General features: G+C 28.0%; 1 protein-coding gene across 7 annotated transcripts; it reads left to right on the top strand.

The window, feature by feature from the left end:
• The first annotated feature begins 1,222 nt into the window (after positions 1-1,222).
• Lgr3 (Leucine-rich repeat-containing G protein-coupled receptor 3) lies at positions 1,223-12,687 on the top strand. Of its 7 annotated transcripts, none has more exons than XM_072898001.1 (21): positions 1,223-1,507; positions 2,336-2,455; positions 3,113-3,178; positions 3,525-3,630; positions 3,911-3,982; positions 4,058-4,129; positions 4,221-4,364; positions 5,060-5,128; positions 5,864-5,935; positions 6,022-6,093; positions 6,656-6,727; positions 7,057-7,128; positions 7,301-7,369; positions 7,717-7,787; positions 7,910-8,071; positions 8,500-8,645; positions 9,011-9,161; positions 9,389-9,518; positions 10,180-10,370; positions 12,083-12,241; positions 12,324-12,687. In XM_072898001.1, exons 1-21 carry the CDS (start codon positions 1,420-1,422, stop codon positions 12,380-12,382), a joined length of 2,163 nt encoding a protein of 720 aa, XP_072754102.1. In that variant the 5' UTR covers positions 1,223-1,419; the 3' UTR covers positions 12,383-12,687. The 7 variants fall into 7 exon arrangements, with proteins under 7 accessions (XP_072754102.1, XP_072754101.1, XP_072754104.1 ...); XM_072898000.1 differs by having other exon boundaries at positions 7,298-7,369; XM_072898003.1 differs by lacking the exon at positions 6,656-6,727 and having other exon boundaries at positions 7,298-7,369.
• Positions 12,688-15,728: the final 3,041 nt, after the last annotated feature.

Below are 15,728 nucleotides of genomic sequence, written 5' to 3'. Positions count from 1 at the left end.
TATTTCAATGATATTTTCCACTTGAGTGACAATCTTTATACAGTCATTTTAGCTGTCAATCATCAGCGATTATTGTCAAACGAGTTATGGTAAGTATTGTATATTATTTATTACTTGGTAAATAATGTTTATCATACGATAAGTAAAATTGATGTGCATAATTATTCTTTTGCAATATAATTAAATTAATTATAATATCAAATATAATTCGATAAAATTTAGATAACTTAATATGCTTATAAATAACAAAATATAGAAATATGAAGTGCTCACATTAATAATATTTCTCACTTGAGTGACAATTCTTACAGACATTTTAGCTTAAAATTGATATGCATATAATTATTCTTTTGCAATATAATTAAGTTAATTATATTAATTAAATATAATAATAAAAGCAAATATAATTTGATAAAATTTAGATAATGCGCGAAAAGAAACTTTATTATCGTATTTATATAATTTGCTTTTTTTATTAATCGTAATGAAACATGGAAATAATTTTCAACAATATAGATGCAGCTAAAATTTACATGTCTCTTGAGCTGCATTGCGTCGTATTTTAGACAGCTTTACATGCTTTGACCTGCTTTGACCTTTGAAATATTGCGATATGTATCTTTCTCGATTGTACTTTGACGTGACAAAGAATATTGTTCATTGAAGGTATAGTCACATCTTTCTAAAATCTCTTTCATAGAGTAATATAATTCGACTTTAAATGTATGATACATAATCATAGTCTCTCTATTTTTATTTGAGGGTCACATCATAAATTTAACTTGTCAATTACAGCCTTTAGAGACTTTGATTATTTTTATAAAATGATTTTTTATCACACACTTAATTCAAAAATTATTTTTTTATTTACTGTAGCTATTTTATAGTAATTATAATTATTTATTATTTATTAATATTATATTTATATATCACATTTATAAAATTTTACAATATGTTACACTACTGTGACATCAAATATGTTGCATATGTATAAATATAAGAATGCAAAAGATAAAAATGTCTGCAGAATCTGTAAATTTCATTTACACACGCATTCCTATACTTATTCAATGATATACGAGCAAGGCGATTGGTCTGAAGACTAGAAGACATGCATACAAAGAAAAGCTCCTTTGGAATCGACGAAGAGCGCGTGTGCAACGTATTGGAGCTTACGTGGTGTACACGAGCAGTTGGATGCAACTAGTGTCATACAGTTAGTATCCCGAGTGCTAACCGAGTTACATGGTGAAAAATTTAACATAGTAATCCGAATAAAAAAAATTTTCGATTTTTTTTCTCTCTTTCTCTCTCTCTCCCTTTAAATTTTAAGAAGATTGCAATCATATTTAAGATATTAAGTGTAATCTAACTGTAAAAAAAAAAAAAAGAAACGTGACCAAAAATTATTAAAACATTATGAGATATAAACACATCAGTCTTGTCGGTGCATCACTAATTACGGCGCTCTGCATTCTTTCTGGACTCATGTATTACTTTAATCAAGGTATGATTGATTAGTTAAAAGATGCGTTGTTTTAAGCGGATTTTACTTTTATTCTTTCAATCAATTTTAATATTGTCCAAATTAATTGCATTCTTATTATAATAAATTATTTATGCGTAATATTGCAAACAAAATTCAATAAATTATAAAAAAACATGGATTTTTTAATTTATAAAAATTTAAAAATTTAAAGTAAAATTTTTAAGTTTTAAAATTTTAATTAAAGTTTTAAATTATAAATTAAAATGTTAAAATTTTTTAATTTAAATTAAAATATTAAATTATAAATTAAAATTTTAAATTAAAACAATTCTAATTTATAAACACAGAATTTTCTAACTTATATAAACATTAAATTACAAAAGTTTCCTCTATTTGGAAAAAATTCTCGTCAATTTTTAAAATATTGTATCGTATTTGAAAAAAGGTTTGTAAATGCTTATCTAAGGCGTGAAAAATCAAAAGAAAGAACTGTTTTATATGTTCTCTATATAAAAAAATTGACGATTATTAAACACAAATTATTTTTTAGAATATTTATCATCTATAGTAGATAATATGTGAATGTCATTGCAAAGTAGTCAGTGGCTATTTTTTATGCCTTAGCACGTACGCGTTGTTTTTACAAGATAAAAATGCGTCCTTGAAACTATGGTACAGCATTATTAAATTACCACACGCAGCCTTTACAAGATGAAAATAGGAGATGTGTTTTAGCGGTGATAAATCTGTGGAAATAATAATTCCCAACTTTATGATAGTCTTTAACATGAAATTATGACAAAAGGCGCATATTCTGATATATTTATTTTCGTGTGTATGTTTTAGACGAGTGTCCTGTCGGTACGTTTTTATGTCATAAAAGCACTATATGTATGCCACAACGTAGCTGGTGCAATGGTATACTGGACTGTCCATTTGGCGACGATGAATCAACGGAAAGTTGCTGTGTGTTTCAGATCTTACTATAATATACAATAATTATCATATCTTTCGCCAGATTTAGATTTTAATTGCTGTTTGAATCTATTTAAAATTGTTTAACATAAATTTTTTTATAATACCTAGACAGCACACAATATTTATAAAATATATTACAAAATTTTATAACAATTATTTCAATATTTTATAAATATTTATATTATTAAAATATCATAGTAAATATTACAAAATAATATTACTATATATTTATTTTTTTTTTACTTACCATAAATATTATATAAAATATTTATATTCTATATTTTAATACTATGTCAAATATAGTTTCTATAATTTTTTGCTCTTAATGTATACAAAACATGTATAAAATATTTATTTAATATTTCAAAAAATAAATAGTAAAAATATTTATGAATAGTTATTATAAATATAGTGTGCTGTCTGCAAATAAACTCGACTCTAAAAAAATTGTAGAATTTGTTTGTTATTTCAGAATTCGTTACGTAATTAACAAATTCCGAGGTAACAAATACACGCGGTTTAGCCCAGGAGCACAATTCTTAATTTTCGTTTATGCTATAATTACATTTGAAGAAAAAAAATTACTCTGATTTCTAGATTTCCAAAGATAGTTTCGCTCTTCTAATTAATAAATTTGCTACGCAGTTGACATGCACGGCACTTGGGATTGGTTTATGAAAGACAGGGACTGGGGAAACTTGGAGATTTGCGGTAACATCATAAAATAACGCAATAGATACTTAAGATGATGCTGAAGCTGTTCCATATTATCGACCAAAAAACATTTTGTTGTAGAAAATGTTGTTGCATTTTCTACAACAAAATGTTTTTTACGTAGGTTTCTAAACTCATTTCTAAAAGTTCATAAATATTCTTTCATGCAATCCTTAGAGTGGAAACTTATTTTACTTTACGTGTATAAATTTGTAACTTTTATATTAAACAAATATATTATTGTTATGTTAGGGTAGATTTTGGTCGATAATATAAAACAGCTTTTGGATCTCCTTAACGTTCGCGACGCTTAAAAAATTACGATATGTTCCTTATCCTGCAGATGCATTCGAGGACGCAGTAGATAGATGCGTCTATGATATGTGTCGGGTGACTTGTACGAATTATACCGAAGTCCCTCAGAACTTATCAGTGAACATCACAGCAATGTATGCTTTGCAAAAAATCACACTTCTTGAAATATGTGATATATTTTTATATAGAGTCAAATGTCGCGCACACTTGATAATAAAATATATATTAATAATATATATTTTACATATAATAATAAAAGATATAATCACAATTGCGCGAAATAATTGCTTTGTTTAATAGAATTGTAAATTTACATCAATTAAATCTGTATCCTTAATATTATCCAATAATATTAATTATGCTATTAATGTATTAATAATATTAATTATTAATTATTATATCAATTTTCTACAGTTTCTTAACCGAAAATTCACTTACGCATCTATCCCGCAATGCATTATCGAGATATCCAGAGATACGCTTATTGTAAGTCATAAAAATTCAACGCGACTTTTATGAATCTTTTCGTAAAATCTTGAATATAGTCTTCTGTAATTTCAGATATCTCGATAATAATGATATAATCGAATTGAAAAAAGGAGCGTTCTTTCATCAAACTAAATTGTTTTGGTTGTGAGTACAAGTTAAAAATATTTTATGACTATAAATATCTAGTTATATAAATATAAGACAATGATAATGTAAATTTGAAACTCGTTTGCAGAATTCTCACGAATAATAGAATCAAGGAAATATTACCTGGACATTTAACAGGGTTGAATAAATTGGAAACCCTGAGACTAGATCAAAATAGAATTGTGACGGCCGATTTTTCTGATTTGGAAAACAGTACCACTGCGTACATGATGTACAAACACTGTCATACTAAAGCTATCGTACCTTAGATTATTCGGAAAATGTAATATAAAGAACGATTTTAGTTTATTGACTTTTTGTCATTTATTACGAAATAAAAATATTTGTTTTCTGTGTTGAATATTTTTTGCATCTAATTTTATATTTATTTAATATTATTATTTTTGAAATCTTATATTCTGCTCTATTTATCAGTGCTATTGTATCGCTCTTTTCGAGAATATGATTCGAGGATATAAAAGATGAAGAGCTAAAAAATCGAATTATTATAATTTTCGAATAATCTAATTCACGTGATAACCAATGATAAACACGCTTATTATTTGCTTATTATCTGTGCATCAGTCATTTCAAAAATATAGATTTATTTGTAGATTACCTTTGCGATGCGTATGTAATTTCATACAACTTATGCGAGGACGACTAATATGCAAATCTTTTACTGCAATCAGATCAAAGTAAATTGCAGCAAAATTACAGTTAATTATGGATGTTTATCAGTATATTGCTTCTGTTTAAAAAGGATTATATTTCTGATTATATACGTTTCATATAATACGCTTTTTTATTCGCAAGAATAAAACTGTCTATAATCACTGATTATATGTTGTTTTTAGAAACAGGATTATGTCAATCATATTCGCTAATTTATAACATTGAAATGTTAACCTATTTTTTTTATTTCAGAAATCTAAGTCAAAACATGTTGACGGAATCTACTCTACAACTACCACAATTGCCGACATTGACAGAAATGTAAGCTAATGTGTATAGTTTAATTTAAAGAGCAGTCTACTCTAGCGATATAAAAAATTGCTTTTTACGAATTTTTTTATATTAGAAAAATTGATTTTTTAAAATATGTTTTACATAAGTTTTTATTGATGTTTAAATAGTACATTAATATTTTTAAATGTTCATGAAAATAAAAAAAACTTTGTTTGCTTTTATTTCACAAGATATTTTTGAGATACTAAATTTAATTATGTTAGAAAAAATTGAAAAATAACAAAATAGTGTGATTTTAAAATTAAATATTTCAATTTTACTGAAATTTGTTTATTTTTTGAAGATCAGAAAATAATAAATATTAATTTTTTTATTTTTGAGATTTAATATTCCATGGAATAAAACTAGACCGAGTTTTTTTAGACTGTCATTTTTTAACAAGTGATTCGCTTTTTATTAAACAAAAAAAGCTAGAGATTTAGAATTGAAAATTTAAAACTAATTAAATAATTTTAAAATAATAAAAAATTTTTAAATATTAAGATTTAAAAATACTGACGTACTGTTTACATCAATAAAAACATATGTATAGGATATCAAAAAGATCAATTTCTAATATTCTTAAAAAAAAATATTTAAAAAAATTATTAAAAAACATCAATTTTTCTGCTAGAGTAGACTAGTTTCCTAATAAAAAAAGGAAAGAACTAGAAATTTAATACACACACGTGCAATCGATTTTCCAAAGTTGATGCGTTTCAGAATATTGGATGGAAATCGCTTCGAGTCGATAACGGAAGATTTATTCGCCGGATGCCCCGCTTTGAAATCACTGTACGTACGTAAGTAGATTACGGAGAAGCGATTACTGTCATTCTTAATAAGATCCATGCGAAACTAACGGAGCAACGATGATTCAGGAGTATGGAGGACAATAGCATAAGCAACATCGATGAGAACGCGTTCCGAAATTTGCAACAACTTGTCGAGCTGTAAGTGCATAAATGTTAATGTGACTCGATTTCTCAAGTTAACGGTATTCAGCGGTTGGGTTATCGTAACCATGGGCTATCCAAGATAAAATGCATCGCATCGCTTCGCATTATTGACGCAATATTATTACGTCATGCATGATCGATTTTAAAGTACCTATCTTCCTGTTTCATTTTCTGACGTTATATACTATAAATATAATCAAATGCAGTTTAATAGTTTCATCAATATATCCATCTCCATAAAGATTCTAATTTGCATCTATTTGAAATTTAAATATTAAACATTTCTTACAGATTCGACTAGAAATAAAAGACATTTCTTAAAATTAATAAAATGAAATAATTTAGCTAAATAATTAAATAAAAATATTATAATTAAAATTACTAAATTAAAAAGTTTATCGCAAATGCAATTATTAATTGCGAACTGAGAAATTAGAAACTAGAAATTTATTTCAAACGCAATTAATTTCAACCTAGTGTCGCGTCTAATGAATCGATTGCAAATAGACTCTGTCAGAGATCGAACGCTATTAAAACGCAATTGGTCTTGTTTCAGTAACTTGGCCTACAACAGGATAGTCATGATACCGTCAAATGTATTCCAGCCTGTAAATAATCTATCGAAGCTGTAAGTGCAAATATCCGTGTCGTAATATATACAATTCGCGTGATAATCAGCTTCACCGCTAAATGCTCGGACGTGCTTGAAATCTATTTTCTAGTACTTACCTCTAAAAGTCTATTCGCGAAAGTAAACTAAACGGAAACATCACGTACGTGCTTGTGCAACCGGTTTTTGATTATAATTTAAGCTTGCACGCATGTAAAGCAGAATTCCTGTTTGTAAAATAAAACACGTTACTCTCCAGCAAATGTCATTTCTTCTCTCTCTCTCTCTCTCTCTCTCTCTTTCACTCTTTCTAATATAATCTCTGATATAATCTCTCGTCCTTTTAGATTAATGAGTTACAATCCTATCGTCGAGTTATCAATAACACTCTTTAATCCGTTGAAAAATCTTCGCTCTCTGTAAGTTATGTCTTTTCCACATATAAACATAGTTTGTACAATATTTTTTTTCATATATTGATGTACATAAAGTTTATATCATTTATGTAACGTTATATTAAATTAATACATTAATGTAACATGTGACTTAAATAATCAATCATTTTTATTTCGGGACTTTGAATTTCAGAAGTGTTGAGGACATAAACATGGACGATATGGAAAAGAATGCATTCAATGTATTTTCAAATCTTGATTTTGTGTAAGTTTTTCATTATAATTATTTACACATGCAATGGTTATTTTAAATGAAAAATTAAATAAAAGATTTTAAATAATTTATTTTAAACATTTCTATTTTAAATAAAAAATTAAAATCGAAATGATTGAAAAGCAGAAAACTTCTCTATCTTTATATAAAACATTATTTCAACAAAATACATTAAATTATAAAGTTTAAATTTAAAAGATAGAATGTTTAGCTGAGAATATATGTATAATTTTTTGTGACATCTAAATGAATTGACAGTAATTTATTGTATATCTTCATTATTTGATACAAATTCCATCGAAATTTTAATCGTGATACAAAATTAACATTTTTTTCAGATACTTCAAAAAATTCCACTATTGCATGACCTATGCACCAAAGGTACAAAAATGTAGACCTATTAGTGATGGTAAAGTATATCGTGATTGTGTAAAACATTTTTGATGGTATCAATGATTAAATCAGATGCAACAAAATACAAAAAAAAAACTCAATATGCCTCTTTCCTACTTTTCTTTTTTTCTTGTCAAGGTGTGTCATCGACGTCTCATTTGCTGAGCAAATCTCTATTAAGAGCTGCTGTTTGGAGCATAGCTTGTGTCACTTGTCTCGGTAATAGCCTTGTTCTATGGGGAAGATTTACCGCTAAAGATGAAAACCGTGTCTTAAGTATCGTCATCAGAAATCTTGCAGGTAATTGTGCAAACATGTTAAAGAAATTTGATGAGGAAATAATATCGTTCTTTTTTTTATTATTCGAAGAAAGAAAATGATTTTTTTAAACATGAAAATAATTTTTCGATCTTGACATCTCTTGTGATTTTGAATGTTGATGATATGTTTCGAGTTGACTGAAATTTTTCTAAAAATCTGAAAGCTAGACACGGAAGAGTTGCTCTTCAGGTATCGCACTGACCGTTATTTAAAAGAGATATAACGGCGACGTAAATAATTCTTATTCAAATGCGACTTGTGGTAGATTCGCACCCCGAATCACGAAGTGCACGCGAGTTATCATCGTTGCGGTTAACAACAAAGCGCAACGCTATGATCGATCGAGCATATTAATGTTGGGTTCGCCATAAATCACCAGGCAGTAAAGTCACGTAATCCTTTTATAGTGTCTGACATGTTGATGGGAATATATCTCTTCATAATCGCCATAGAAGACGCGAGGTTCCGCGATAACTACCAACAGGAGGCGAATACGTGGATGTCCTCGTGGTCCTGTACGTTTTTAGGAGCGTTGGCGATGATGTCATCCGAGGTACGTGCATTAACACCATGCTGGATCCCACAATTTTCAATTCGCAACGTATAATTTTCTATTTAACGGTACTATGTATTTATAATGACTTACGTCATATGCTACTACCGAATGAAATCCAGCCTCCATGATAAAAAATCGTCGTACCCCAGACAGCACAAAGTATTTATAATAATTATTTAAATATTTTATAAATATTTTTAAGATTTTTAGATTGAATAGATGATAAATGTTTATAAATATACATATATATATATATATATGTGTATATATAATAGTTGAATAGATGTAGGATTTGCAGATGTTGAAAAATCGATGATGCTACAAATTTAAAATACGTGATATCTTGAATTGCTTGTTGCAAGGTTTCAGTGCTTATCCTGTCATTCATGTCCGTGGAGCGATTTATTTTGATCGCAGCACCTTTGAAGGGTCATCGCGCCATGACGTTTCAAGCTGCATCCTCGTCGATGATTCTCATTTGGATTATCGGATTCATCCTTGCTCTCGTGCCAGGTTTGCTCCCTGTATAAGAATAATTTTTTTATTTAATTTCATTTTGATATCACTTATATAAACATACACATATAAAATTTTCTTTATTATTTCAATTGAGATATGTTTGTGCTTGTAATTGCACTATTTGAAGAAAGAATATTAAGATCTTTTCGAGAGAAAATGGCAACAATTTTTCATTATCGTTAATGGTGTAACTAATTAATTATTTTTAACGAATCTGGAAGTTATCCACTGGAGAAGCAGCACGAGATATTACGGTGTCAATGGAATGTGCTTTCCTTTACACATCGACGATCCATATCTAATAGGCTGGGAATACTCGGCCTTTATCTTCCTGGGACTCAATCTTCTCGGGTAAAACGCGCGTTATTGTAATAATCTTATAAATTGAACGTAGTTACACGATATAGAACCAGTTTCGCATTTAATCTCTTCAGGGATATTTATTGAAGCTGGAAAAAATAATTTTATTTTTTTTAAATATATTTATATTCAAAATATATTTATAATTATTAAACAAACCAAGAAAAAATAAAAAATATTTGAAATCTCTGAAAAAAATAATGTATATATAGCTATAGTGTGTTTAATTTATTTGTGAAAGAATTTTATACTAAAATTAAATGTATATCTTGAAGAGATTAAAGTAAATTGCAACTCATTTTAACCCTCTATATATCTCGGTATGACTTTCAAGTCACATGCTAATATATCGACATTTTATTGATAAAAAAAATTTATTCATGTCTTTAAAAATTTTATTTATATCTTTCTAAAAAAAATTGCAATTATAATTTTTTCAAAATATGGTTCTATATCTCATACTTTGTTACATCCGATTATTATACATATACTTGAATTTTCGAGCAAGTTCGATCACGTAGGAATGAAGTGCAAAAAATTTAATCAATGTGTACCGCGTGTGAGCTCGATCAATTCTCATTTCATGATTGCCTTGATATTGCAACGGAAGTAGGCAAGGTTCATTGTAAGCTATCATTGCATTCATTTGTAGATTGATGATTATCGGTTACGTTTACGCTGCCATGTTCGCCAGCATCTGGAGAACCCGTCACGCCACACCGTTATCAGTCGGCGATTCCGAGTTTGCTCTCAGATTCTTCCTAATCGTATTGACAGACGCGGCCTGCTGGGCGCCGATAATAGGGTTGAAGATGCTCGCTATGATGAACTATCCTGTACCACGTAAGTATAGAAACTCGCTGATGCGAGTTTTCACGTCGATTCGCTTTCAGTTCACGATATTGCCTTCATGCAACAATTATAGTATTGAAATAAGACTATAATATTGTGGAAATTTAATTTTAAATTCTTCTAAGAAGATTATAAATTGTTGCGTATATATAAAACAACGCGTTTATATGAGTATATAAATTTTGATTTGACACTTATTTTTTTTCTGTGCAAGTAAAGAAAATATTTTAAAGATATTTTTGCAACTTTCTAAAATAAGTTTCTTTTTGCTCAAGTCAAAAAGAGGCTTCTTCTTTTTTAATTTATAGTAAAAGAATATTTTTTTTTTTTTCATTTTAATAACATCTTTAGTTTCAAAATGTAAATCTTAAAATGAGATTATTGCGTTAAATAAAGAAAATTTGTTTGAATGAAGAATTTTATATAGTTCAGTCAAAAAAAATATGTTCTCGTTGTTTAAAATAATTTTCTTGAATGGAGAGGAAAAAATGTTGGATAGAAAAAATAAACATGCTAAAATTGAAGATTATAATTTTCTTAGAGCTAAAATAATTATTGTATTCTTAAAATGACAATTATAGTATTGAAATAAGACTTTAATATTGTGGAAATTTAATTTTAAATTCTTCTAAGAAGATTATAAATTGTTGCGTATATATAAAACAACGCGTTTATATGAGTATATAAATTTTGATTTGACACTTATTTTTTTTCTGTGCAAGTAAAGAAAATATTTTAAAGATATTTTTGCAACTTTCTAAAATAAGTTTCTTTTTGCTCAAGTCAAAAAGAGGCTTTTTCTTTTTTAATTTATAGTATCTTTTATGCACGCGTGTTCGATTTCCGACTCAACTACTTCGCCTCGATATTTTTCTCGACTACATCTTTTTAGGAGGGGTAAGGAAGGGTTTATAAAATTCTCAAAAATGAGAATTTAAATCTTGATAAATACACCAAGAAAAATATGTGCCTTGCGTACTTATCAATTTCGCAGAAAAATTATTTTCGACGCACTAACATCTGCCTTTAGCTCTGAATCGCTCAGTTTTCAGTTGCTTGTTTCTAAAATAAGTTTTTTTCTATGGTATACGTTTTCTACAGTTTTTTACTTGCTTACAAAAGAAAAACACAGAACTTCTTAAATTTCAAATGCTAGTTTTGTAAATGTACCAAAAAACTAAACAACTTTCGTAAATATTTCATTGGCATAGAATGTTTATGTTTCTATCACTAAAAATTACAATAAAAATATGTACTGGGTTTATTCGATATTTTATTAAGACATTAAATATATAAACAAAGATAAATATATATGTATATTTATAACATATTTTAAACACATAATTCACTTGAGTTACCGACTGTTTTATGAGAGTAAAATTATCAAGGAGAGAATTTTTCTTTAATTTCCTAAATTCTAATAAAATTCCATGAAAATTCCCTAATTTTTCTGATTACGAAAAGAAATCTTTGAGAATTTCAGGTTTTTTCCAAAAAAGAGACACCTTAAATATATTGTTTATCGTTCAATTTTGTTTTGATCTAAAATATTAAATTTGTTAATAATGTTATAAAATATATACATATATAACTAAAATATGTGAAAGATTTAGAAAAAATGTGAAGTTATGTATTTATATAAATTTTGGCAACATAGTTTAAAATTAAAATAATATACTAATGACAGAATATAAAATTTATAGCTGATTTGCACGCTTGGGTAGTGATCTTTATTCTACCAGTGAATAGCGCGATTAATCCCCTATTATATACTTTTACCACGCCGAAATTTCGCGAGAGGTTCAATGACAGTTGGTTCGGAAGAATGTGCATACGTGTGTCGAGAAAATATTCCAGACAAGGTTTGTATGCTTTGACATAAACAATTATCCGATTTCTCTACTATCGAGAGAGCTCACAAAACATTTGTTATTTTTATCGCAGACTCGCAGACATCGGCTACCACCAACAAAACTATAATTACTGATAAAAACACGATGTAATCATTTACCCTGGATCGACCATGACAGCGAGAGGAAGGAATGCATCGTTCGTTGATTTTAATGAAAATGAAAAGATTCTTGTTTCGAGAAGCAGCGTTAAAAATTAATAAACTCGTTTAATAGTTAGATGTATATTGCGCTTCTTAAATGTTACATAAATTACTTCTGTCGATATTTTTTTGTGCGTGTTATAGATTGTAGTTACAAATGAGAACTGTAGAGATCTTCATGTATTATACACTGTGTTTGATTTAAGCTTATACACTCAGTTATTTTTTTAAATAATAGAATTATAAAAAAAATGTTTTGAATAAAAGTTATCTTGTTCAAAAAGACTTATATAAATGTTTTAAATTTTTTATTATTAATGACAAAAATTTTTTATTATTTTTTTAATATTGTCCATGACAGTTTAATTTTTTATTGAATAATATATATATATATATATATATATATATATATATATATATATATTTTACCACAGTTTTCTGTATAAAGTATTTTACAACATCTTTCCGATAATGTAATAAAATTTGAGATTTCCAATAATTATAATATTATTACTTGTGTTGTTATTAAATAAGAGCAGAAAAATAAATTGTCTTCAATAAAAATTATCAAAGCTAACATTAAAAAAAATAATTAAAAATTTTTGTTTAAGTTATTGCATAAATCTTTTTAAACAAAAAATGACAATTTATATATTTTTTATAACTCCATTATTTAAAAAAAACATTTGAGCGTATACATTTAAATCAAACACACTGTACATTTACTATATATGTAATAGACTAGCTTAGAATTAGCAATAATAAAATTCCCTTGTTTGTGATAATCATTAAAAAAATTTGTGTATTTAAAGTTTAAATCAATTTAAATCGTAAATATCGCATCGCAAAAATTTTCTTTATACATAGTACAAAAAATTATTAATATACACATATAAAAGGTTGTATACTGCTTTTGTATCTTTCAGTTCCGCTTTATTAGAAGCAACTTAGCAACTACTATTCTATTCTCTTTTCTTTAGATTAGATAGTGCATATAAAAAAGGATACTCCCTAAGAACCCCAGTCACTCAGTTTCCGCATCGGTGATTCTGGATGCGGATATTTCGATTGCACGTATATTCCGATGACCCTCGATGTATCCTACACCCACCACGGATCGGAGATCGTGCTCGAAAAGGTACATAAATTATTTTCCGACGAAGTCGAAAACGCGACTGCGCCCGAAAAATTTACGACATTGATTCTGATGTACCGGCAAATCATGTTCCACGATGTTGGCACCGTTAGCGGTGCCGGGTCAGCGCCACTTGTTCCGTATTATTATATTGTGAGATGAGAAATTTATCTTTGAACACGCGGGCGTGACTTTTTAACGACTCCACACCACGCTGTGTACGCTCTAAAACAAGCAGTACATCACTCAAATATATTCGATTAGTTGGTGTAACAGTCGACGCGGCCGTCCCTGGACATGACTTTTCAAACGATAATAAATGATAAAGACGAAGAAACAACGATAGGAATTACTGACGATTAATTCTCACCTTTGAAAATCTACGTATGTTTCTCTCTCTTTTATACAATACATCTCTGCTTTTATATAATATTTGATTGCGATTATAAGAAGGTGGATACAACAAATCAACAAAGTTCTTTTTTTAATCAAGTATATAAAATACATCACACACATCCACAAATAATATTAAATAATAATTATCAAGTATAAATACATTAATTATATAAAAACGATTTTTAAATATATATTACAAATATCGTAGACGTATTAAATTTATAATATCATATAGATATTATAAATTTTCTATGTGTATAGAAAAAGTAAAAGTGATTAAAGAAACACGTGTTTGCAACTTAGACAGCACACAATATTTATAAAATATATACAAAATATTTCATATAATATTATATATTTCATATAATATTTACGGTATTTAATCTACATTTTATAATAATATGTTGAATATTGTTTTATGATTTTTAAAATATTATGTATTTAATATTCAAAAAGAATAAATAGTTAAAATATTTATGAATATTTGTCATAAATTGTGTGCTGTCTAAAATTTTATTAATTTAAATGGAAGGCGCGATACGATATATAACTTGAAAAATATTTCCATAAAAAGGAAAGATGGAAATGGATAGTGTAAAATTAAAATATTTCGTGTTATTCTTATGATCCTGTTTTTTTTTTCTGAGTAAACTCCTCGATCGAAATCCGTTAAAATGCACGGCGGTACAAACAACGAGAGATACGCAACGATATCCGACTTCCGACTCTCAGGATGGTTACAGTCAGCCGTAAATCATGCGAACGGCCAAGAAAAATGCATCTCGCGAGCACTCTACGATCTACCGGCACGTGGGTTGGCTCTTACGCGATATAATGTGTAATTTATGGCGGATGGCCAATGGTGAGGTCCCGTTAAGGGGCCTCGATACTTCGTCCGAGACAGACCGCCTTTTAGAACTGACTTTTCTTCCGCCTTAAGCTGCTAAGATTTCTTCGGCTACAATACAATTACGCCACGACGTGGGCGGATATGCGTTATGCGATCGTCCACGAAATATCGGGACGAAATAAATGTCCCGGAATAAAAATGAAAAAAAAAGCAAACAAACAATACAATCGCTACAACACGAGCAGATAGGCAAACGGGTGTGACGCAATTTTGGTGCATACATTGCTGAGTTATCAAGTTATATCCGAAAATTGCCTTTCATTAAAGATTTTAAAATTTTATATTGAAATTATAATTCTTTTCCTCCTTTTGTTCTATTTTAAAATTATTACATACTTATATATATAAAATTTCATAAATTAATAATAATTTTTTGAAATATAATGTTTCCTAATCAAAACAAATTTTATATTTAGAAATTATAATACTTTTTCTTTTTTGAATTGTCATTATATTTTAAAATTATTATATTTGATATATGAAAATTTAATAAATTATTATAATTATTATAATATTATTAATAATAATAATAATTACAAAAAATATTGCGATTCGTTATTGAAAATAAATAATTAATAAATTTCTAAAATATATTATAATTTAAATAAACTTCTAGATTATTATCATGTCAATTATTATTTGATATACGTGACAAAGGGTTTTTTCCAAGACGCAATAACGGAATGCTGGGACGTCGGCCGGAAGGCGGGAAACGTGAAGGAATTTACAACGAACATACAATCTATACATATAGTATGACGCATAGCGTAAATTGCTGCAGCTCTTGGCGATAAAAGAACATTTTGCACGCGTGCTACACAAAGCGAAAGCGAACAACAAGATCACAACCTTCCG

Source organism: Anoplolepis gracilipes, chromosome 8, assembly GCF_047496725.1.
Source record: "Anoplolepis gracilipes chromosome 8, ASM4749672v1, whole genome shotgun sequence".
Taxonomy (NCBI): domain Eukaryota; kingdom Metazoa; phylum Arthropoda; class Insecta; order Hymenoptera; family Formicidae; genus Anoplolepis; species Anoplolepis gracilipes.
The sequence above is the reverse complement of the archived record's forward strand: the minus strand, read 5'-3'. Positions and strand labels throughout refer to the sequence as shown.

Excerpts from the sequence above, each read along its gene's own strand:
- Lgr3 (XM_072898000.1), top strand. The coding sequence starts at position 1,420 with ATGAGATATAAACACATCAGTCTTGTCGGTGCATCACTAATTACGGCG. Across the intron at positions 1,508-2,335 it reads CATGTATTACTTTAATCAAG|ACGAGTGTCCTGTCGGTACG; the intron begins GTATGATTGATT and ends TGTATGTTTTAG. Across the intron at positions 7,129-7,297 it reads TTGAAAAATCTTCGCTCTCT|AAGTGTTGAGGACATAAACA; the intron begins GTAAGTTATGTC and ends TTTGAATTTCAG.